Below are 24117 nucleotides of genomic sequence, written 5' to 3' on the forward strand. Positions count from 1 at the left end.
CAACAAGCAATGGGCTTAAATTGCAGCAAGGGAGGTTTAGGTTGGACATTAGGAAAAAGCTTCCTAACCGTCAGGTTGTTTAAGCACTTCAATAAATTGTCTAGGGAGGTTGTGGAATCTCCATCATTGGAGATTTTTAAGAGCAGGTTGGACAAACACCTGTCAGGCATGGTCTAGATCAGGGGTCAGCAACCTTTCAGAAGTGATGTGCCGAGTCTTCATTTATTCACTCTAATTTAAGGTTTCACGTGCCAGTAATACATTTTAACGTTTTTAGAAGGTCTCTTTCTATAAGTCGATAATATATAACTAAACTATTGTTGTATGTAAAGTAAATAAGGTTTTAAAAATGTTTAAGAAGCTTCATTTAAAATTAAATTAGAATGCAGAGCCCCCCAGACTGGTGGCCAGGACCTAGACAGTGTGAGTGCCATTGAAAATCAGCTCGTGTGCTGCCTTTGGCATGCGTACCATAAGTTGCGTACCCCTGATCTAGATAATACTTAGTCCTGCCATGAGTGCAGGGGACTGGACTAGATGACCTCTCGAGGTCCCTTCCAGTCCTATGATTCTATGATCAATACACTGGGGACTTAGGTAGCTGCTTGTTGCTATTAAGTTTTCTTTTGCAAATGGCACTAGTCAAACTGACAAGGAGAAGGCTAGCCATAGTAAAATTATACTAAGATTTGAGAAAGCAGCCCTCTCTCCCTGCCCCAGTCAACCCACGATGCTGAGCTTCTCCTTTTCCCCCAGCACAGTTTCAATAGGGAAAAAAAATATTTCTGGAACTTAAAAAACCTAATTGCCAGGTGGTGGTGCTTCTGGACATAGCAACGAATGCAGTGAGAGTGCTGTATTACAAGTTAAGAATTATGTTCCAATGAAGATGAACGCTTCCATGTATCTTCTGGGTCAGCAGTTTAACACAGTTGCCATAGTTTCCTCATTTCTACCTTAAATCTGGAGTGTTAACATTTTTAGTTCACTTTATCCATTAAAGCCTGTTCCTGCCGTGATGGGAGTTTTGTGTAGATGGTTTATGATTATTTCGCTTTCCCACCATCATCCTCATGGTGCCCTGAGCACTTTGGCTGCACAGCAAATCACAGTACCCTGTCTGAAATCACGGGCTTACTGAAATCTTAGGTTCAAATCCCAGTAGCAGTGTTTCCAACGCTCATGATTTTATCATGAGTCTTGGGATTTTTGGTGTATATTTTCAAGCCCCAGCTCCTGGAGTCAAGAGACTACATGCAAAAATCTCAGTATTCATTAAAGAAAATTAAGTTTCTAGCTCTCACTCCTGCAGGGAACAGCTTGAAGGCATGCAATGAGAGCCTAAGGGCTCAGAATCTATAATGCAAAAATCCTGAATGTGTTGTTTAAATAAAGTCTCATAATTTAAGTCAGCCCCATTATTTTTTGGAATGCTTGAGGTTGGCAATAGTGCAGTAGGTTCGATTTCCCCCTTTGTAGTTCAGTGGGAAGTAAATTGATTAATGTAGCTTAATGTGCATGTGTTTTTCAGACGAGACCTATTCTCCCCCCCTCCCCTAAAAAAAAAAAAGCCTCATCTGATCTGAGGGATAACATCACACTTCACATTTGGACTTGTCTCCTAGGCTAAAATATGTTTGGCAACTACACTGTGTACCAGGTGGCTGCACTTCAATGATGTTGTACTTAAATAGTATGTGAAGCACTTTAGGGCAAAAGCAGCTTTTTAACTAATGTTATCACTCATTTTTAGGTACTGTGGTTACTACATTGATCACCAAACAGTTTTCCGTGTGGCAAGCTCTTTTGTTAACATTGAGCTTCAGTGTAGTTCCAAGCTTTCAGAGCAGCCGCTTCTGCTGGAATATGGCAGCTACAACATCAGCCAGCGTAAGATGGTTTTCAATTTTTTCTTGTGCATGTTTATAAAATCCCTTTTTGAATTAAAATATTTATCACAAGTTTAGTTTTATTAAGATACATGACAAATGAGTTTTGGATTTCCTGGGAAACTGTGAATTAACTTGAGAATAAGTATTCCAAGGAAATCCTGTTTTCTTCACTAATCTTAAGGAAAAGACTTTAAACCTAAAATAAGTCAGTGACCTGCTCTGAAATTTAACAGGTTCAGTGATCTAAAATATCAGCTAAATTTGCCATTCTGTCACTCCCCACCCGCACCCCAAGCCATTGTTAATGCATGTCTCTATGTTACTTTGCTGCTGCTGCTCCAATCAAACAGTGCACCAATTAACAAACTCTGCCAATACAGTTTTTTCTATGAGTTTACATACTCTGCCATGCAGCAATCATAACTAAAGAGCCAGCTATGAACAGCAGAAGTTGTAGGTAGTTGGTGTGAAAACATAGGGAATATTTATTGGGCAGCATAACAAGAAAAGATGTATTTGAGGGAGGGGGGAATGCATGAGATATAATAGGAAAAAATCCCAACTGAGATATGTTTAATTGAGGGGGACTGTGTGTATAAATCTTATACTCTACACTTTCTTATGCCCATCTTCTACACTGGAACTGGACTGGTCCATACTGCAGTGACATTTGCATTTGAAATGCATAAACAGAAATGGGCATCAGAAAGGAATCTGAATATTTAAAAAATAATCAGGCCGTTCTTGATTCTGTGGTGAAAGTTGAGTGAAGAGTAGGGTGTAAGAGTATGGCTAACGTTAAATGCTTTCCAATAAGTTAAGGAGGCAGTAATAACACAGCTAACACTATTTTAAAATGTATTTTACTGTGTTTCCTTACAATATTTTAATGGTGTTACTTTCATGTTGTGAATTACAAATATTCGGAAGCAGAGAATTTATAGATTATCCATTTTGCCTTCAGCATGTCCAGCCAAGTACTTCAGATGTTCCACTGGCCTATGCGTTGAGCAGGCTCGGCGCTGTGATGGCGTCAATGACTGCTTTGATGAAAGCGATGAACTCTTTTGTGGTTAGTATTTGCTTATCATTTGCAAATGGAAACTGAAAGAATGTGTTTTCTGTTGGAATTTAAAGAAGAGAGTACTAGAAAACTTGAGATTTCCAGCCTGTTTTTGTAGGCCTAAGATAAATTCAGATTTGGTTGCTTAAACAAATGTGAAAAATTTGTGAGCCTTGTTTATTTGCTACAGACAAGATGCTGATACTAAAGAGCCAGGGGATAAAGGTTATCCAAAAATAACTGTAACAAGTCATGTTTATTTTCTTCCGGAGGGTGATGCTGTTAAATTAAAACATTCGATGCCCTACCTGCTTCCTCATCCTCTTCATCTTAGCAATGCAACTTTATTCTAAATGCATATTAATGGGTGCTGATGTGGACAGGTTATATAGTGGGTTAGTGCACTAGCCTTCAGGCATTAAGGATCCATTATCTGAAGACTATCGTGGAAGGGATGGCTGAACATCAGATTGGAAATAACCAGTTACAGTTAAAATCAATAGCGTGTACTGTATTAATTGAGGTGGAATATACAGGCCCAAAGAGTTGACCACGCTCCTGAAACCGTGCAGCTTGAAACAGTGTTAAACGAGTTCTGGGATTTGGTATATTGAGACCTCAGCCTGCTTAGTACCATGATAACACATGATTAAAAATCCTTTAAACTTTTTTATTAAAGAGAAAAAAAAGAAGGAAAAATAGTTACAGCATTTCAAATGTAAAGTATTAAGACTTTAATTTTAATAATATTGCTTGTTCCCTTTTTCTCTAGCTAGAGAGAGGTTTTAGAAGGAAAATGCCCTTATTTGACAGTCTCTTAGATGGTATTAACAATGTTAATATCTGTTCTTTTGGGGGGAAAGAGAAGAAATTAGTTGTGATTGGCTGGAGCTGTTTGTGCTGGCTAAAATCCAATCACATTTCATCTCAAGTGGTGACTGAGATTCATGTGGAGCCAAGGGAGGTGGCAATGTTATCTGGGTTCCTCTCTCTGGCCCAGTCTGGTCAGGACATTTTTCAGATTAGGATGACAAAGGTCCAGTGTCCCAGGAGATGGTGGGGGTGGCAACCATGATGACTTCTCTCCGAAGTCTCCTTCTTTAAGGAGCTCAAAATCAGCAATGGATAGAATAGCCCATCCTCTTGTTGTTTTGGCCACCAACTAGGCTTAGTTTCCAACACACTAATATTGGTTCACTAATATCCTGTTCCACACGTTCCTTGTTTACCAGGCATGATCAAAACACAGTCCTTGAGTTATCTCAGGAGGCCTTTTTGGTTGGACTAATTCAGTCTTTCTGTTTCCTGTTTGTATCTTTTTGTATAACCATTTGTTGTTAGAGGTTATTGTGACATCTTATGAACTTACACTCAATTTTTACAGCAGAGATCACAATTAGGATACACTTGTAGGCTCAATAATTACAACAGATGTGGGTTTAATTTCTGAATCTCACTGACTAGTTTTGTGACCTTGGGTAATTTACTTAGTGTTCTTCTCTTTGGTTTCCCCATGCATAAGACAGTAATAATACTTACCTTTGTAAAGTACCTGGTGATAGAGGAAGATGTATAAATCTTTTAGATGGTGGCAGAGGTGGCATTAATAGAACTCTACTCAGCACTCCAAATTTAGCCATGATATTTACATTGCTGATCTCCTGCTTTCTTCCTACTCTAGCTGTGCCCAAAGAGAACTGTAATGCCAGCTTCTTGATGCAGTATACTTCACTTGCCTGCAATGGAATACATGACTGTGAGGATGGCAGAGATGAGCAGAACTGCACCAAAAGTATGGTTACTTTTTGGTCAAGTATGTTTCCTCTCCATCACTTACTCTAGTTGGAATATCTGGCCCAAATGAGTTACTCTAAAGTGCCTAGTCAAGCTCTAACATGAATATCCTTAGACAATTGTTCTTGTGTAGGCATGAGATGACGCTTAGCTTCTTGAGATGCTTGTAAAAAAGCCCAACAAACCTCTGAGGCTGCTCTTAGGACTAAATGCCTGTAAAGAGCTATGTAAGAGATAAGTCTTATTAGGAATCAGACGCGTATAGTTTTGATTGAGGCACAGATATTTCTCAGAACAGCAAGGCGTCAAAAGACCAAAATTGAGGAAATGCTACACAAATATTTTTTTCAGGCTAGCCATGTTTTAGGCCTATTTAACTTATTCTAGCCATGTGAAATTTCACAGGATATTTCTGAGTTAGCAAGAAATTAGTATTTCATTTATTTAATGTGACCCAAGAAGGAATAGGAAAAGATATGAAGGCCACAGAGGTTGGAATACTCCTTATCTAAAATATGATTATTAAAAGCTTCCCTCATTGAGTTGCTATGGTTAACTTACGCTGTTGTAATAAAAGCATTGACATCTTTGCTATGACTTTCATTTTTTTCCAGTCTACACTTAGGCCCTGCCTACACTTAAATTTTTACAGCATAACTACTGGTTAGGAGCATGGGGTAAAAAAAACCCCAAACCCCACACCTCCCAATGTAGCTATGTCTCCAAAAGCCTTATCGGAGATGCTGCTTATACCAGAAAAATGTTCTTTTGCTAGTATAGCTTACTCTGTTCAGTTTTTGCCAGTATAAGCAGAATATCTAATAGGGAGGTTTTGTAGTGGGCAGGGACGGCTCCAGGTTTTTTGCCGCCCCAAGCAAAAAAACAAAATGGGGGAGCCAGAATGCCTCCCCTTGAAAAGTGCTGCCTCAAGCACATGCTTGGGACGCTGTTGCCTAGAGCCGCCCTGGTAGTGGGGGTTCAGCCAACCCTTTAAGTGGAGACAATTTCTTAGTCCAAGCTGTTGGATTGACAGTCCAGAAGTATATGGTTCCTTTTTGTTTCCTGTTTCAGGTATTCCTTGCACCAACCATACTTTCAAGTGCAGAGATAATATTTGCATTAGAAAGCAAAATGCAAAGTGTGATGGGACAGCGGACTGTCTTGATGGAAGTGATGAAAGTAATTGCAGTAAGAGTCTCTCAAATATTAATCTTCAAATTTTAGCTTTTTATATTTAAATTACATTTTTTCCTATTTAAAGTACGTACACTTTCTACTCAGTGGTAAGTGTGTTCAGAATGTGTTTAATACATTGGTAATAAGTTGAAGCTTGGAAATGAGGTGATATTGGGTCTGATTTGTGGTATTATGGAACTTCCTTGGTTTTTTAGTGTTAGAGTTAAGGCTCCTCACAACACAAACTTTTTTTGTGTGTGCGCTTTTAATGTTCAGGTTTAAAATAGATTCTTGTCTGGGGGGCTAGAAAGCAGGGCGAGTTGCAGAGTGAAGTTGGGTAGCCAGTCCAAGAATCAGATCTATTCTAGTTAAAATTTTGCCAACACTGCACAGAGTTTTTTAATTGGTGCCCCAGCTTCCGCAGTCACTTAGTTTAGAGGATATTGTTCCTGTTACATGATGATCAAATCCTATTAAGGGGATGGATGCTTCAGCAAACCATCGGTGATCTGAATTTTCTGAGGATCATGGTAGATTTGGAAGAAGAAGGGATAGCCACCAAGGATAAACTGTAACTTTTCAAGATAACTTAAAATCTAACTTTTTTACTATGACCTGTGCGCTAATGAAAGATGCCTGGCTGACATTGCAGGATAACAGTCCTCTATGCACAGGAAAAAGTACAGCATGGAATATAGTGATTAAACCAGTGGAATAATATCTGCCTGAATTTGCAGGTGGTATTAGACAAATCGCTCTGAGAAGTGTAACCTGCTTCTTTCAAGGTCAAGTGTTAATCAGCACCATTTGGAACTTAAGTGGCAACATGAACTATTTTAATGCGGATCAAAGCATGAAAAAATAAATGCTCCATAATGAAGATCTGTGCCATCTAAGTGACATCTGTTTATTTCATTGATTGTATTGCTCTTCCATTACTTAGTGTAGGCTCCTGCTCTTTGGCAGGGAACGTTCCATGTTAGGTTAGTACTGTGCCTACAACAGTGCTGTGATTGGGATCCGAGGTGCTACTGCAATACATGTAATCAATAATAATAAATATCTTATGTTGGCATAATGAGAAAGTAGAATCTTGGTTTGTTTTTGCAATCTGTTAGCTACAAATATGTCACAGTGAATATTCATATCTCTTTATACCAGCAAATCGTTCACATACACCTCACAGTATTGCCAATTCCAAACCATAATCTGGACACCAAAAAATCATGACACTTAAAATTTTAAATCATGTTTGTCCGTCATCTGACTTTTGAACTCCACTTGCCCACCCCAATGCATGTGCCAAATTAGTGTTGCCAGCTCCTGCTAATTTATACTGAGACTATTTTTTGTCCCCTTTTAAAATGAGTTAGCCAGAGGATTCAAATAAGGTCGGAACCTCATTGTTATGCACTGTACAAACACAAAAGTATCTCTCACCTGAAGAGCTTACCTTCTCGTGCCAAACACGGCAATGAGTTTGTGATATGGGAGCTAGGAACGGGACTAAGCGAGCTCCTTTTGTATAGGGCTGCCCACCAAACAAGCTTTGAAAAGGAGCCCTTGATTTGTGGAAAGAGTAAGTTTGCTAACTCAGTTCTGACCTTTTTTGGAGGCAGGTACGCTCCTCTCGGGGGACTTCAGGCAGAATGTTCCACATGTTGCTGCATCTCAGATATGCTATCGGCCATATCCTGCTCTTAAAGTGGTGGCTTCCATTAACCAAAACACACACACTGAAAATGCAGGCTATAAAAAAACAGGAAAATTAATATTAGTACAACAAATTCATTTCTAAATCCAGTGTTCTGCTACATAAAATATCCTGGGCTCCTTATATTAACTTGGATACAGAAGTACATTTTTTTACCCCTGCATACACCATAAGTGCACAACCTTCAGATCCCTCCCAAAGACCTCTTCCAGTTAAACTATAGGAATAACTGGTGAGAGGGAAGGCATGCTGTTATCTTTGCTGTAGACAAGTCTATGGAGGGAGACAAAACACATAATTGTGTATTCCTTTGATAGCGTATCTGAGAGCCATTAGTGGTGGTTATGCTTCTTGGTTTAATTTCCCGGCTCTGAGAGCAGATTGTGATCTACTGGTTGTAATATAACACAATCAAATGTAACAAGTCTCCTGTTGAGTCATCCTTGGGGGCTGAACCAAGGTCTGATGGATCTAAAAGCATGAGCCTCTAGCACTTGAGCTTAAAAAACCCCAGAACTCTTAGCATGGAAGTAGTGGCAGTGCCATAAAGGTCTATGAGTGGTCTAACTGCTAGTGAGTGAGACAGAGCCACATGGTTAATGTAGCTAATTGAGGCACCTAATTTGTTGTTTTTCTTCTGAATGACCTGTGGCAATATGGCTGAGACTAAGCTCTCTTATAATGGAGACCTGGGTTCTAGTCCCCAATCTTTCTGAAGTGACTTTGTGCAAGCTCTTCTTTACCTGCATTAAGCAGGACAACACTCTGTGAGATGGGTGATAGTTAACCCCTGAGGGGTATGAAACTCCTAAAAAGAGTGGCTCATAATAGAGGTGGTGAAATGCCTAGAAATGTTAACAGTTGTCAGTGGATGAGCTGGGACGAGAGTTCATGGTATATGGATTTGTAGTTTAGTGCATCGTATCCTAGGTAACAGGGCCTTGTGGGGAGATCTTTCTCCCTGGTATCCTAAGTCACATGGTGAGTGGAGCTTTTTATGTCATTGTGAGACAGCCAGTAGCAGGGGCCAAAATTGTTGTATTCATAAATTTGCAGGAGCTGGCAACTGTGATTTCAGACTCCAGGTTATTGACCCCTCTATGTGTAATCTGTGTGAAATAAACTTTTTCGGCCCCAATCCATTCCCAAGTGGACAGGTATTCAAGTCATATACCCCCCACTGTGGCTGCCACTCAACTGCCGCTTTCTTCATAGTTTCAAGAGAAGGGCAACAATTAGAGTAGTTCAGTAATGCCGTGTAGCTCCTCCAAAAGGGATGCCTTCAGCTCAGGTTCAGGCACATGAGAGGGGGGAAGGAATGGTATCTGTTTTGGTTTTTTCCGCCTGTCTAGTTTATATATTGAAACACACCCACAGTACATTTATTCTCCCAACATCTCTGTGAGGTAGGGAAGGGTTATCTCCGCTTTGCGGATGGTGAATTGAGGCACAGAGAGTGAGTGATTGTCTCACAATTGCTCTGGAAGTCTGTGGCAAAGCTAGGAAGAGAAGCCAGAACTCCCCAGTCTGGTGCAGTAACCACAAGACCATCTTTTCTTTCCATGAATAGGTAAGATAAATCTAGAACCCCCTGTCTCCAGGGTTTTCAGTTCAGAGCCTTTCAGTGAAATGCATTTCAAAATGCCTTTTTTGAAGAAGATAGTGGGGAGAAGGATTCTTTCTTCCTCCATTTGGGAAACATCCTTGCACATGATGGGTGCTAGTGTCATAGAAATAATAAATTTACCAATCTTTTTTTAAAGGCTGTGGCAGCAGTAAAATCAGCAATATCTACCATCGAATTATAGGAGGCTCTGATGCACAAGAAGGTGAATGGCCCTGGCAAGTCAGCCTCCATTTTGTTGGAGTTGCTTATTGTGGGGCATCGGTGATCTCTAGGGAATGGCTTCTGTCGGCAGCTCATTGTTTTCAAGGAAGCAGGTAAACAATGACATCCACTTAATGCACCTGAAGCATTTCAGTATCTCTGAATGTGGTGGTTTCTGGTAGATATGGCACAAGGTGAGTTAACTAAACACTGTCACTTGATTTCAGTTCATTTAATACTATGAATTAGTACCTCTGCACTTCACATATACAGAAATCCTAATGATGCGGTGAGGGGGGGGGGGTCCAGTTTTCAAATTTACCTTTCATTTTACATAGTCTAAATTAAGTTTTGGTGGTGTGTTTGTGTACATACACTGCATGCCCTCACAGCATGAGTATAAATAACAGCGTAGATGGTGAGGCTCTGCTTAGGTGGGAAAAGCCATACCAAAACCTTACGATATATACCCTATGCAGCTTTCTACGCTCCCAAGCAGGGCCTCACAGGTCTACTGTCCAACCTTTAGCAGTCTAGTGTCTTGCTGCCTCCCCACTATCAGAGCCACGTGTAGCTACCTACACACCACAGTGTGGACACAGCCTGCTTTTCACTGTAGTGTGTAACTACATATACCCTATATGCTGCCACCAGTGTAGAAAAGGCCTTAGATGCAGATATCTACAAGGTGGTATTACTAACAGTGTGCTGCTAACAGCAAGTTAGACACCTTTACAGGGAGGTGAGAGGATAAGGTCCTTGTCCCGAAGAATTACAATGTAGGTAAGACAACAAGGAAGCTTAAAAAGGGAATTGGAAGCTGCAGCAAAAGCATTTTGCGTAAAACGTGATACCAGCATGTATTGTTAGTTCCATATTTTGTGGTTTTGGTTTTCTTCTTTTGGTTTTAAAAATTGCCATTTTATAATTCAACACCAGGATTTTCCTGGGCATTGTGTCCTGAAGATGTTTCCAACAGTTTATCTTGAAGATTGATTGTACATTAATCCATTGTCAATTAGGCTATCCGATCCTCGAACTTGGACTGCGCACTTAGGCATGCACACTCAAGGGAATGCCAAGTTTGTGTCTGCGGTGAGAAGAATCATTGTTCACGAATACTATAACAGCAGAAACTATGACTATGATGTTGCACTGCTACAGCTAAGCATACCATGGCCTGACACAATGAAACACGTCATTCAGCCGATCTGCATACCTCCACTTTCACATAAAACACACAGTGGCGAGAAGTGCTGGATAACAGGCTGGGGTCAAAGGCAAGAAGCAAGTGAGCTCCTACTTTCATTCACTCATAGCGCCAACCTAAGTTCCGTAGTATCTCCATTGACTCAAGTGATGTTGTACTGGCTCACTCCAAAGTTGAATTTGACTTGTGTCTAGTTAGTCTTCACTCTTTGCTGCATTAAGCAGGACTACACTCAAATGGGGTTATGGGGCAGGATTCCTTATTGCCTACTGCCCTGTAGTGTGTGTGTGTTCTGTTCTTCCTGTCTGAAGGGGTTAAGCTGCTAGAAACAGTGTCTTAGGGAGGTTAACTCCAGACCCTAAGACAGTTAGTTCTGATGGTAACTTGACATCCTGCTTGGAGAACTCAACTGGCTAGAGTTTCTATAGAACCAGGTAGAACTAAAAATCTCATGTGCTCATGTAGTTTAGTTCCATGTGAGTTTAATTCAATCTTTGTATGGTGTTAGGTGGATGTACATTTTAAAAGAAAGGAACTTAATTGTTTAACACAAATTGTATTGAACTTACATTTGTATTGAACAACACATTATCTTCATGGGTTGCATTGAGATAATTGTATAGATCTGGAGCAACAGAAGTTAAACTGTTAGGCAGGGAGCAGACATGCTAACTGTCAAATACATGAGCAGTATTTTTCAAGCCTGTTAAATCAGGTTGGTTTTCTGTTAATGTTTTCCAGATGACCAGGGTTCAGCAGTTCTGCAGAAAGCGGAGGTAGAAATTGTTGACCAAACATTGTGTCATTCCACATATGGGATTATCACAGCCCGGATGCTATGTGCGGGGGTGATGTCTGGGACGAAAGATGGCTGCAAAGTAGGTTTTGGGTTTTTTTTTATAAAGCTCAAATTAAATCATTATCTTTGATCTTTCGTTGTTGCATTATAAGTGGTAAAGAACTATTGGCTAACATTTTATCAATGGTTAACTGTCTTGATGTAGGTATAGTTCTGCTCTGAAAAACAGCTGTGCAAAAGACCTCTTTATCAGCAGATCTGCCATCTGTGTGCTGACTTCACTAGCATTAAATGTGTTGGCAGTGGTGGGAAAGGAAATATTATTACTCTGGTTAGTACTACAAAACCAACACAGCAAAGAAGAAGCTGAGACCTACTTCTTTGTGTGTATCAATAGCACTGTTTACTAAGTTTCAGTTACAGGGCCAGTGGGCCACACAAATGCAAGTCAGGATCACAGATTCTCAGGATAAATACTGCCTTCAAACAGATGAAGACTTAAAAGAAAGTGTGAACCTGGCCTGACTCTTGGATGCCAGGTTGAGATTGCAATGTTGACAGCTAAAGTGCTAGCAAGCAAAATTTTACTAGTGAATAGCATACTTGATGTGGAGTCACTGAGAGGCAATAAACATAGAAATCAGTAATGCCATTTGTACAATCACTTTGCTCAGTCACTAAGCTGAGTATATCTGCTCTTTTAAAACTTGAGGGCCAGAATCTGAGAGTTTTAAAATCCTGTCCTGGCTAGGATGGAAGTGGGACTGAGCCATAATCCTGTCCTGTCCTTTTGCTAGTGTTGGAAAGTGATAGCAAAAGAAATTAAGGCCTTGCCTACATAAGGAATTTGCCCCAATCCACCAATCAGGAGTTAACACTACTGCAGCTATGTGGGTGGGTGGGTGGTCAAACATACTCAAGGAAAGCCACAAGTTGCAGCATTGATGCCTTGTCCTATTGAAAACTGGAGTAAGCACCACTGGTGCAAATTGTAGCTGTCTGGTTTTTGTGATTCTTAGATCTAGTCAAAACTTGGAATTTCCAAATGGGGACAAAAAAGTTGAAATTTCTGAAATTCAAAACAGTGAAGTTGAAACACAACATTTAAATTGTTTCCTTCAAAATACTGGATGAAATCAGTACATGTCTGTGAAACACATTGATTTAGCCAAAGCAGCTTTTCTCTTGGACAATTTTTGACCAGCTCTAGTAATTACCGTAATGGCGCTTTGGTGATTGGCTCCCAGTTGCCAGACGTGGGGTAAATTCTCAAAGCAGAGTAGACTTGAATCATAATGTTGACTTTAGATTTGAATCATGAATGTGGAGGATCATCTATTTCTATGAAATTTTGCAAATAGTACTGTTACCAGAGTATCCTAGTGATGAAGAGAATACTGCTACTGGGTTGTCTCTTATAGCATTGTAGTTGCCTGGTGCTTTATAAGGGTTACTATAGTTCACAGTAGATTTCTTTATTATACTGCCCTATGTTCAAATGCTATATTATTTGTCCATACACATTTTCTTCATTCTGAAGCCTGTTAAACTGTACAGTGTCATAGAAAGGGAGAAACACAATTTAAAACAAATATGCTTGGCTATCTCTCACTCAGGAGCTCCACATTTTTTCTATTTGTATTTGACTTAAAGGTCCAGTCCTGTTCCCGCTTAAATGTTTGTTCATATTTTATTTTGGAGTTAAACAAGCTATTTGTGGAATGTTATTGCTGAACTATTCGTTTAGGGCCTGATTTTTGCTCCTCAGATGCATGCATGCAGCTGCTGGTATGATAGAACATAATGGGACGTGCATATATTAGAGGGCAGAATTTGATCTTTGTTCTAAGTAGCAAGGATGATATTGAATCCTAAAATGTATTGCATTAAATCCATTAATAAAGATAATACTTTTCAATAGCAAATGTAGGTACCCCTAGTTTGGGCGAAAAAATAAGCCTCTATAGAACTCTAAGATCATATCCAAAGCATGTTCGATGACAGCAATATTAAACACACAATAGTATAGGTGATACAAATGGATAAGTATGATCTACGTTGTATTTAACTGAATTCATTTATTTTATTCCTAATCAGACCTAATGGGGCCAAGTTTTTCTGTCATTAAGCAAAACTTACACTGAGCTCCATGGAGTGTTGCCCAAGTATATACTGTGGATTTTTGCCCAGGGTTTATTACTCTTTACCATAGACTATCTAAACAAAAATAATATTTTCCTAGGGTGATTCTGGAGGACCTCTCTCATGTCAAAGCAACGGTGATGGAAAGTGGTTTTTGACTGGCATTGTTAGCTGGGGTTATGGCTGTGGAAGACCAAATTTCCCTGGTGTATACACAAGGGTGTCAAAGTTTTCTCCGTGGATTCACAGATATGTGCCTTTGGTTTTGTAATCTGGAAATGGTCAAATGGCAACAAAAAGTATATTGTATCTGGATTATCTCCATTAAAATCATATTAATAAACAGTTGGTGGATGTTCAATTTTTTTGCATGCATCACAGATCACACAAATGCCTTAGCTTCAAAATGTCCACACATTCTACTTGTTGAAATAGAAAATACAGGGCATCTGTTCAGATGGAGGGTGAGATTGTATTTTGCATGTCTGGAAAGCCTAGTGCAAGAGATGTTTAAGGTAGGCCACAGGTATGCTAGGACAAATAACTGTCAAATTTTCAGAACAATGATGGACAGAGCAATGACTGCAATGAGAAATGACCATGCAAGTCACAACAATTGTGCAGCTTCGACAGAAAAGTCATAGAGCTGAAGGCCAGAAGGGATCACCAGATCATCTACTCTGACTTCCTGTGTATCACAGGCCACCAACAGCACCCAGACGCTAACTCAACAACCAAAATGAGATGGAAGTATTACAGCCCACAGGAGACTAGACTATTATGTGCCACAGGCAGAGAATAGAAGGGACCAAGGTGCACTGGGGCTTGAGGCCCCTGCAATGGCAGGGAAATGATTAAGTGAGATATAACCAGATAATCCTGGCAAGTGACCCAAGACGACACGCTGCAGAGGAAGGCAAAAAAAAAAAAAAAAAAAAAAGACAACCCAAGGTCGTTTCCAGTCTGACCTGGAGGAAAACTCCTTCCTGACCCCACACGTGGCAATCAGTTTGACTCTGAGCAGGTTAGCAAGAACCAGCCCTAGTGCAAACAAGAGGAAGATTTGGGTCCCATGGCAGCAGCAAAAACAAAAACCAGGCCAATAAGCAGCCTAAGGAAATCAATCCAGCCTTTCTTGTGACCTATGAATCTTTTCCTTGTTCATCCCACTACCCCAATATTATCTGGTGATAGTCTAAACAATCAGCAGCAATGGCGCCTTCTGTCAGCAGTCTGAATTCCAAAAGCCACTTTCCTCCACTTTCCAGGGGTTCTCATTGGCCATCTACTGGTGACTACCTATTGATGGAACAAGTATACTAATTGACTTGGAGAAATAAGTCCTTATGCTCTGCTGGCTGAGAACAGCAGTTTCAAAACAGCTGAAAAACCACCCTGCAAGAGTGCTTGTATGCCTGTGTTTGTACTTGTATTTGACGCTTTTTCTCTCCAAAAGCCTTGAACACAATTGCTACTACAAATATTTGTCAAGAAATAAAAAGTGTTATGAATAAATCTAATGGAATCTGAGGCTTTTATCCTGAATTCACACTGCAAGTGTCAGACATCTAGATGTAGCATGTAATAAAAAGATGTTTAAAATATTGAGGGGGAAGACTCAAATCCTAGAACCATTTTAGACATGCTAAAATCTATTGCTCATCATTTTGATTTTAGGTTGGATTCTGACACCAGTACTTAATTTGTAGATTGTCTACTTAGAGGATGATACTACCACCATAAGAAATAAAGATTACTACTGTGAATATTACCGGTTAAGACAGTCTGAAGGTTTAGATCTCAAAATATGCCTGTACCAATGTATATATGGATTGGTTACATTTGATACTAATCTATAGGCCAATATTTTCATCAGTGATTGAATTGTTATGTATTTGTGCAGTGCTTAGCATTAATGAGCCCTGGCCTCTAGACACTATTGTAGTGCTTAATAATAATTAATAATAAATTGTATATTATATTATTTATTAATAATAATAATTGTCTTTGGCAAAACAAATTTTATATATTCTGATATGGGGCATAGTTACTAGACCTGGTTGCAGAATGAAAAATAAATGTTGTGGCAAATTTGAAACTATGTTTATTCTGTTTCCCATAATGGTCCAAATTTCTCACAGAATACTTTTAAATGACTGAAGGGTGTGGGGGGGAAGGAAAGGGTTGATAAGTGGGGAAACTTTCTAAAATCAAATTTGTTAACTTTGGGTTGGGAAGAGGAAGATTTCACTAAGCTGACCTATCAAAACAGGCAATATAAAAATAGAAGGAAAATACACAAACTTGAAAAAATGGGGGGAGGGAGAAATATTTTTGGGACAGCTGCCAGAAAAAAACATTTCACTTAAAGTTTGTTGAAAAACTGTAAAATAAATAATTTTTTTTTTAAAGTTAAAAATATTTGAGTCCATTTTTGAAAAGGCCGAATTTTGAGCAATTTCATTGAGGGTAAACTGCAAATAGCCCCAGCATTCAACTTGAAATCTAAGGTTCTAGTCCTGCAAAGACATAAATACTAGGGCTGTCAAGTGATTAAAAAAATGAATTGTGCAATTAAAAAAATAATTGTGATTAATCACACTGTTAATAATAGAACACCATTTATTTACATATTTTGGATGTTTTCTATATTTTCAAATATATTGATTTCAATTACAACATGGAATACAAAGTGTACAGTGCTCACTTTATATTTATTTTTGATTACAAGTATTTGCACTGTAAAAATACACAAAACAAAAAAAACCATAGTATTTTTCAGTTCCCCTAATACAAGTACTGTAGTGCAATCTCTTATCATGAAAGTTGAAATTACAAATATGCAATTATTTACAAAAAATAACTGTGCGTTTTACTTCTGTCCTACTTCTTGTTCGGTCAATCGCTCAGACAAACAAGTTGGTTTACATTTGCAGGAGATAATGCTGCCTGCTTCTTGTTTACAATGTCACCTGAAAGTGAGAACAGGCGTTCTCTCATGGCACTTTTGTAGCCAGTGTCACAAGATATTTACATGTCAGACGCACTATAGATTCATATGTCCCTTCATGCCTTAACCACCATTCTAGGGGACATGCGTCCATGCCGATGATGGGTTCTGTTCGATAACGATCCAAAGCAGTGAGAACTGATGCATGTTCATTTTCATTATCTGAGTCAGATGCCAGCAGCAGAAGGTTGATTTTCCTTTTTCGTGGTTCAGTTTCTGTAGTTTCCGCATTGGAGTGTTGCTCTTTTAAGACTTCTGAAAGCATGCTCCACACCTTATCCCTCTCAGATTTTGGAAGGTACTTCAGATTCTTAAGCCCTTGGTCGAGTGCTGTAGCTATCTTTAGAAATCTCACATTGGTAACTTCTTCATGTTTTGTGAAATCTGCAGTGGAAGTGTTCTTAAAATAAACAACATGTGCTGGGTCATCATCCAAGACTGCTATAAAATGAAATACATGGCAGAATGCAGGTAAAACAGAGCAGGGGACATACTATTTTCCCCCAAGGAGTTTAGTTACAAATTTAATAAACTCATTATTTTTTTAACGAGCGTCATCAGCATGGAAGCATGTCCTCTGGAATAGTGGCCGAAGCATGAGGGGACATTTGAATATTTAGCATATCTGGCACATAAATGCCAGCTACAAAAGAGCCATGCAAATGCCTGTTCTCACTTTCAGGTGACATTGTAAATAATAAAGCAGGTAGCATTATCTCCTATAAATGTAAACAAACTTGTTTGTCTTAGCGAATGGCAGAACCAGAAGTAGGACTGAGTAGACTTGTAGGCTCTGAAGTTTTACATTGTTTTGTTTTTGAGTGCAGTTATGTAACAAAAAAACTACATTTGTAAATTGCACTTTCACGAAAAAGATTGCACTACAGTACTTGTATGAGGTGAATTGAAAAATACTATTTCTTTTGTTTATCGTTTTTACATTGCAAATATTTATACACTTTGATTTCAGTTCAAACACAGAATACGATATATATGAAAATGTAGAAAACTATCCAAAATATGTAATAAATTTCAATTGGTATTCTATTGTTTAACAGTGCGATTAAAACTGTGATTAATTGTGATTAATTTTTTTAATCACAATTACTTTTTTTGAGTTAATCATGTGAGTTAACTGTGATTAATCAACAACCCTAATAAATACATATTTAAATGTGTGCACTGCTGTTAAAGTCTATGCTGCTTTTCAAAAGAGGAGCCTTAATTCAATACATTTTCCTATCATTCTTAAATATACTCTAAAGAAGCAAGCAATTCATAAACAACATTTTAAAATGTGCAGTGGAATAGCAATACCTCCTCAGAGGCATCTAACAGTGGTGGTTATATCTAAATTAGAAGCAGCTTTGAGGCTTGTTTTCTCACTAAATGGTATGCTAGCTCTAAGACACTGTATTGCCTGCATATTATTGCTCGTCTTCTCCAAACCCTATATTTAAACCCATTTATTTGATAAAGCCCTCGCTACAATAGTATGTCCACATACCTTTGTGATTTAACTCTTACCTGGTGCATTAACTCCAGCAGATATAATATTATTTCTGCAGGGTAAAACTTGTCTTACTTCTCTGAAACATGTGCACTAAAGGGGAGATTATGAGAGGACGAAATGGGATTCAGGCACTTAGTTGCCCTTTGCATGTTTAATCTGAATCTTAAATCGCCATTCAACTAATAAATTACGGTGTAGGGGATTATAATTTACTCCTCTCTAATCTATAGGACCCAAATCTTCATAGTTTACAAATACCTAAAATGGGATAAGTTTAAGTGGCTGGAACAAAGGATTAGAATTCAAACGACTCCATTTTCTATTCCAGCTCCCTATGTGACCTTGAGAAAGTCATCATACTACCCAGCCTCAGTTTCCCTAAATTGAGTATAATGTTTAATAGTTTGCACGTACACTAGTTTTTATACAAAGATCTTAGTAGGGTGGTTAAGTATTGTTTTGCATTCAACCAGCTACATGCCTGATCCTGTAGACCATACTTATGCAAAGGTCATTAAAATCATGTAAATTTTGGCTAAGTAATGACTGCAGCAAATGGTGTACTATAAACTAGAAACGAGGCTTCTCATGCATTTTTCTTCAGGTGTATTGTTTAGGTTTTTTCAGGGCTGACACTATTTAAAAAAAAAAAGGAAATCTAAGAGGCTTTCTTCACTAATGCATTTCTTCTATCTTAAAGTTTTTTCTAACTTAAATCAGACAAATACCAGTCAGTCAGCGAGCCATGTACGAAAGGAGAGGAGGACTTGAAAGAGAAACATTGGTGTGTGGTTCTTTTTTGCATTCCTGAGTCATGAGGGACTAGATTGCTTTCAAGCAAATTTCTTCTGCATTCTATATCACTATATTACTTTTTCCCTGAATTGACTTTAGTACTGGGACCTTTAATATTTTAAGCCCCCTATGCACAGGGGTGCTGGAACAGTTTGTATAGTGAGGGTGCCATGAGCCATTGAAACAAACTGTAACCCAACTATATGTGATGGAAACCACTTCAAGCAAGGGGGTGCTGTCGCACCCCCAGCACCTCCTTGTTCCAGTATCTATGCCTACGTTTTCTTTATTGATGTGCAGAATTTCACTTCAGTTGTAATAAAGCAATTTACTCCAAGAAGGTAAACTTGAACACTAAGAAAAGTATTGTTAGTATTTCTGTTCTGTGACATAGACACTACATTACCGTTTTTTTAGAATTGTAAAAGTCTGTTTCCTCAGAAATGATGCACCTCAGATTCCTGTGAATATCTGCAGGCTTTCTATCAGTTCTTCAATAGAAGCTGCTGCATTTAGATCAGCTTGGATTTAATTTTGTTATTGTACACACTGTTTGGAAAAGTAACTGAAAGTTTCTCTAGCTCATGTATTTCTAAGGGAGACGAATAACTGATCTTTCCTTCCTTTGGAGGGATCTATTGAGCCTGTGTGGAAAACAAAGAGTTACAGCAGTGATGACTCTTTTCCTTCCCACCTACCTTGAATGCAGACTGGCTCTCTCTTTAAGCAGTATGCCGAAGGTGAAATGAGAGAGGCAATAGGAAAAAGTGCACCTTATTCAAGTTCCTTTCAGGATTTTGGTGTTTAGAATGGTCAGAAGCAAGTCTTTGAAGCATAATGATGCAGACTTTCCCCTCCAAACGGATCCCTGTGGTATACAGCATACCAGCTCCCAATGATCCTGAACATGGATCTGGACAGGTAAGAGATTCCGACTAAGCTTTATTGTACAAAGCACAATAAACATGTTTTGTTCTTGGGGATGTAGTTGACTGTGTTCACATTTGGAAAATAGCTCATAAATGAAGCAATAGTTACAAATTGGGCAAGGAAAACAGCACCTGACTTGTTGTCTGAGTTATTGATATTTTCCACTTGTTTTTCTTTAACAGAGTCCGAATCTTCACCATCTCCAGTCTCCTCAAGAAGAAATCTCATATGTGCAGCAATCTTTCTTCAAACAGACGAATTTGCATTTCTGGAGAAGATGGCTTCTAGGAATGTTACCTCTGATTTCCTTAGCAGTCACTGTACTCGTGCTGGTCCTGTACTATTCATTATGTAAGTGCCATTCCTCAATAACACCATTGATTTTTTTCAATACCCATTTAGGCGCTGAATCCATTCCGTATTTGGACAGGTACAACTTAAAAAGTAGGATGATGAGTTAATGTTAATTCAAAGGCAGTAACTATGTGCGGATAAACAGTAGTTAGAGAATCATGAAGGTGTGGACTGTGCTTGGACACTTGGTAGATTCCATAATCAGTAGGGCTGCAGTTAAGGGAGTTAGTGCCCGCATGCCATTGCAATTCAGTTATCTTTTCAATGGGATTTGGATCGTATAGAAACTTGCCCTTTTAAAACCCCAGACTAAAATCATAAAAAATCTCTATCCTTGTGAGCCAGTAATGTTGGAAACTTAGATTTTTAGCAAATTGAATGTACAGGTAGAAATTCAACACTGCCAACACTTGTGCTCTACTCCCCTACAAATACAGTATTATTCTCTGTTGAGTATTATCCTCAACCATTGAATAGCAGTAGTTTGATTCATTAACATGCCCTATTTTCACATAATTCTGTTGAGTAACATCAAGGCTCAATCAGATCTTTCACAAGCATCTGGTTCTTGAATGTTTGGAGCAAGGCTAGGCTATTAATCTTGCTAATGCACGATCCTGTTTCTGTAGCTCCAGCATTCTCCTTTATCTATATTGGTGGAAGTGTAGAAATACCTAACTTGACCTATACCAGTGACCTCACTGATCCAAAGTCACAGAAATTTATAATGGAAGCAGAAGCAATCCAGAGCTATGTAAGTACTCACAGGTGACATAGCCTATAACTTGAAAACGTTTTATCACTTGTTTAGTTGAAATCCTTTCTTCAAAATTCAAAGGTATAGTAGAAAGCTGAGGTTTGAGTCATGGGTATTTGTTATTTTCTTTCAAAGTAATAAAATCTAGGATTAGTCTGGGAGAGTGTCAAGTTACAAAGCTTAAGACAAGTGCCCTCTTTAAGACAGGGCAAGTGGATGGGAGGCAATTAAACCTGTTACGCCGTAGTGTATTAGGAATGTAACTAGCCAAATGCAACCTTGTTATCTTGCACTAAATAGCAATATTGGGGGGGGGAAGGGGGAGGTTTTTGTTGTTGTTGTTTTTTTTGTTTTGTTTTTTAAGGGTAGTTCAAAGCTGAAAACGTTCGGCTTTTGTAAAAGAACTATAAGTGAATTTATTTTTTGTTCAGTCTAGATACCCTGTATTCATTTGTTGCTGCTTGGGTGTGGGTTTTTGAATTACAATTTTAAATTATTGCACAAACTCTTTTTTGGTTCCCTTCCCCTCACCAGCTCAACAATGCTTGCTTTCTTGCGCTTCTCATACAAGTTTGTATTTGTGAGATCAATACTGTTTCCTGGGTCCATGCTAACAGAGGTCTTTAAGCACAAAGCCACTCTCTGTTAGCCTTTATTTCCCAACAGAGTTAATCTTGTGTCTCAAAACTGCTTTGTGCATGGCCGACATGAGTTGTCCGTGACTGGATTATAAACCAGAAATGTCACGGAGTTTAAATAATTAAAACACATAATCTAGTTTTGAAATTTTTTATATTTCCTTACACCCACTTTTTTTTCTTTGTTCAAACTGAAATGGAAGTTGAAATGTGTACATTGCTTACCATTCTTACCTGACTAGAAACTCTTTATACTCTGTAGTCACTTGAAAATGCAATTTATTGGTGAAGTGTTTATGGCATGATACTTCAAAAAGTTTGATTAGCTGACAATCAAATTTAACAATTTCTTTTGCTCTTATATTTAGCTTTCTAATTATTTAACTATCAGTTTGCAGAACTATATGCGTCTTCTACATTAGGGAAATATTACTTGAAATCTGTTGTTGCTGCATTTAGGTAAGTACTTTTCTAGATGTACTAAATGAAGTGCGTGCGTGTGTGTGTGTGTGTGTGTGGCTGTGTTTGTTTTTAATGGCTTTCCTCGGAGGGATATGTATAATTTTATAATACAGGAAATAAAGGCAAGTACATAGGGGCGGCTCTAGGTATTTTGCCGCCCCAAGCACGGCAGGCAGGCTGCCTTCGGTGGCTTGCCTGCGGGAGGTCCCCTGTCCCGCGGATTCGGCGGCATGTCTGCAGGAGGTCTGCCGAAGCCGCGGGACCAACGGACCCTCCACAGGCATGCCGCCGAAGGCAACCTGCCTGCCGCCCTTGCGGCGACCAGCAGAGTGCCCCCTGTGGCTTGCCGCCCCATACCCGCGCTTGGCGTACTGGTGCCTGGAGCCGCCCCTGCAAGTACAGTAGCATACTTAAAACCAAGGGGTAAATGCTATGAGGTTTTTGCTTTCAATACTTTGTTACTGAGGAAAACTATTAGACAAACTCCAAGTTGGTTAGTTGTGGATTGCTTTCAAGTCTATCCACCTACTTCAGACCTTGCAAAGCAGTTTACAACAGGCATTTTTCTTTCTCTTCCACTCTTTTGAATAAGAAGCCTACCAATGCAACACCTTTTCTGACATCCTAAAACAAAATATACAGGTGTACATTCTGTTGGGGCACTCTACAGACGCACCTACCAGGAAAGCCAGTACATGGAGTAGAATGGTCCTACAGTCATTTCCATCTGTAATTTTCCATCTGTAATTTTTTGAAAGACTGAGCTACTGGCCATTTGGGGATGGAGTCTAGGGATCAAGAGACATGATAGTCTGCCTTTTTATGCACACAAATCAGTTGATCCAGCCATGGCTTCTTCATATACATACCCATACTGACTATTTTTTCCTCTTCACACGAATAATTTGAACAAGGGACCGTGTGGTTCTCTGGCAGGGCAGAATATGGGTATACTTTTGTGGTGACATTTTTCAAAAGTAAAATGCAACTTGACTTCATAGTATTACAGGAGTATTACCATTGACTTCAATGGGAGCAGACAAGACAACTGAAAGTTTTTTTTCAAAAAGCCACCACGTAGGTGGCCCTTAGGAAAAATTGCTCTGGAGCTTTAATACATGATGGTAAATAAAATAAAAAAAGTGATTAGGATTCTATAGAAAAGTTTAAAAGGATTTTTCCTCAGGAGAATTGTTTTCAGCATTCATGCTTAACTGTTTTAGTGATGGATCTGCCTGTATCCAACTTCTGTCCATCTAGTCTATGGGAAAAGAGTAACTTTGCAAGAAGAAAGCTTTGTACCTCTATATACAACAGTAGCAAAACAGTTGTGCAGAAAGTTAATATTGACGTATGCTAGTTGAGACTACAGAACTAATCAAAATCAAACTGAAAATGACAACTGAAATTCATTTATAATATAGTGTTTCCCCCAACAGCGAAGGAGAAGATGGTCTCCGAGCTTACTACTGGAATAAATTCTGGGCACCGCAAGAGATAGTGCACTCTTTAAAAAAACTAACCTCATTAAAACATAAGGAAATAATCCGTAAACATACATTTCAGACTACTAATTCTTCTGCTGAATCCTTTCCCGTGGAAGAGGATTTTGATCTCTTAACAATGGAGCTTTTTGGTAACAATCTATATGTCATTTAAAAAAAAAAAGTCTTAAAAACTCCTTCAGGTTGTGTTTTGCTCACATAGCTGACAGATGTTTGTTTTTTTTAATTTAAGTTTCAGATTCTTCAGACTATGATGTGACACTGAAGTCAGGTAATTACTATTCTTAAATACACAATATTACTACTTGCAAGACTAGGTTTTCTTTAACAATAGAATGGTGGCAGCACCACAATAATAATTATTATTATTAATTATATTTATTCTGGTAATGTCTAAGGGCCAAGTGAGAATCGGGTCCCATTATGGTAAGCTCTGTACTAAGAGAGAAGTAGACAGTCCCTGCCCTGGAGAGTTTATACATTAAATACAGTACATTCCTGATTGCCCAAATAGCATGGGAGATGTGGATTTTAT

General features: G+C 38.8%; 2 protein-coding genes across 7 annotated transcripts in view; both read left to right on the forward strand.

The window, feature by feature from the left end:
- The window catches only part of TMPRSS7 (transmembrane serine protease 7), a 66208-nt gene extending 50519 nt beyond the window's left edge, over positions 1 to 15689 (forward strand). For 3 of the 4 annotated variants that reach the window (XM_045011019.1, XM_045011026.1, XM_045011036.1), the window contains exons 11-18: positions 1754 to 1890; positions 2857 to 2964; positions 4637 to 4747; positions 5821 to 5937; positions 9403 to 9580; positions 10490 to 10758; positions 11419 to 11555; positions 13719 to 15689. In XM_045011019.1, coding sequence (XP_044866954.1) covers positions 1754 to 1890; positions 2857 to 2964; positions 4637 to 4747; positions 5821 to 5937; positions 9403 to 9580; positions 10490 to 10758; positions 11419 to 11555; positions 13719 to 13889 — 1228 coding nt within the window. In that variant the 3' untranslated portion in view covers positions 13890 to 15689. The remainder of the gene's footprint in view (positions 1 to 1753; positions 1891 to 2856; positions 2965 to 4636; positions 4748 to 5820; positions 5938 to 9402; positions 9581 to 10489; positions 10759 to 11418; positions 11556 to 13718) is intronic. The other variant, XM_045011040.1, reaches the window with a different exon arrangement.
- A 2949-nt stretch (positions 15690 to 18638) lies between these two features.
- LOC123361767 (suppressor of tumorigenicity 14 protein-like) overlaps positions 18639 to 24117 on the forward strand; it is a 38915-nt gene continuing 33436 nt past the window's right edge. For all 3 annotated transcript variants that reach the window (XM_045001896.1, XM_045001898.1, XM_045001895.1), the window contains exons 1-6: positions 18639 to 19857; positions 20049 to 20217; positions 20850 to 20974; positions 22007 to 22074; positions 23517 to 23713; positions 23815 to 23853. In XM_045001896.1, coding sequence (XP_044857831.1) covers positions 19774 to 19857; positions 20049 to 20217; positions 20850 to 20974; positions 22007 to 22074; positions 23517 to 23713; positions 23815 to 23853 — 682 coding nt within the window. In that variant the 5' untranslated portion in view covers positions 18639 to 19773. The remainder of the gene's footprint in view (positions 19858 to 20048; positions 20218 to 20849; positions 20975 to 22006; positions 22075 to 23516; positions 23714 to 23814; positions 23854 to 24117) is intronic.

Source organism: Mauremys mutica, chromosome 1 (genome assembly GCF_020497125.1).
Source record: "Mauremys mutica isolate MM-2020 ecotype Southern chromosome 1, ASM2049712v1, whole genome shotgun sequence".
NCBI classification, from domain to species: Eukaryota; Metazoa; Chordata; order Testudines; family Geoemydidae; genus Mauremys; species Mauremys mutica.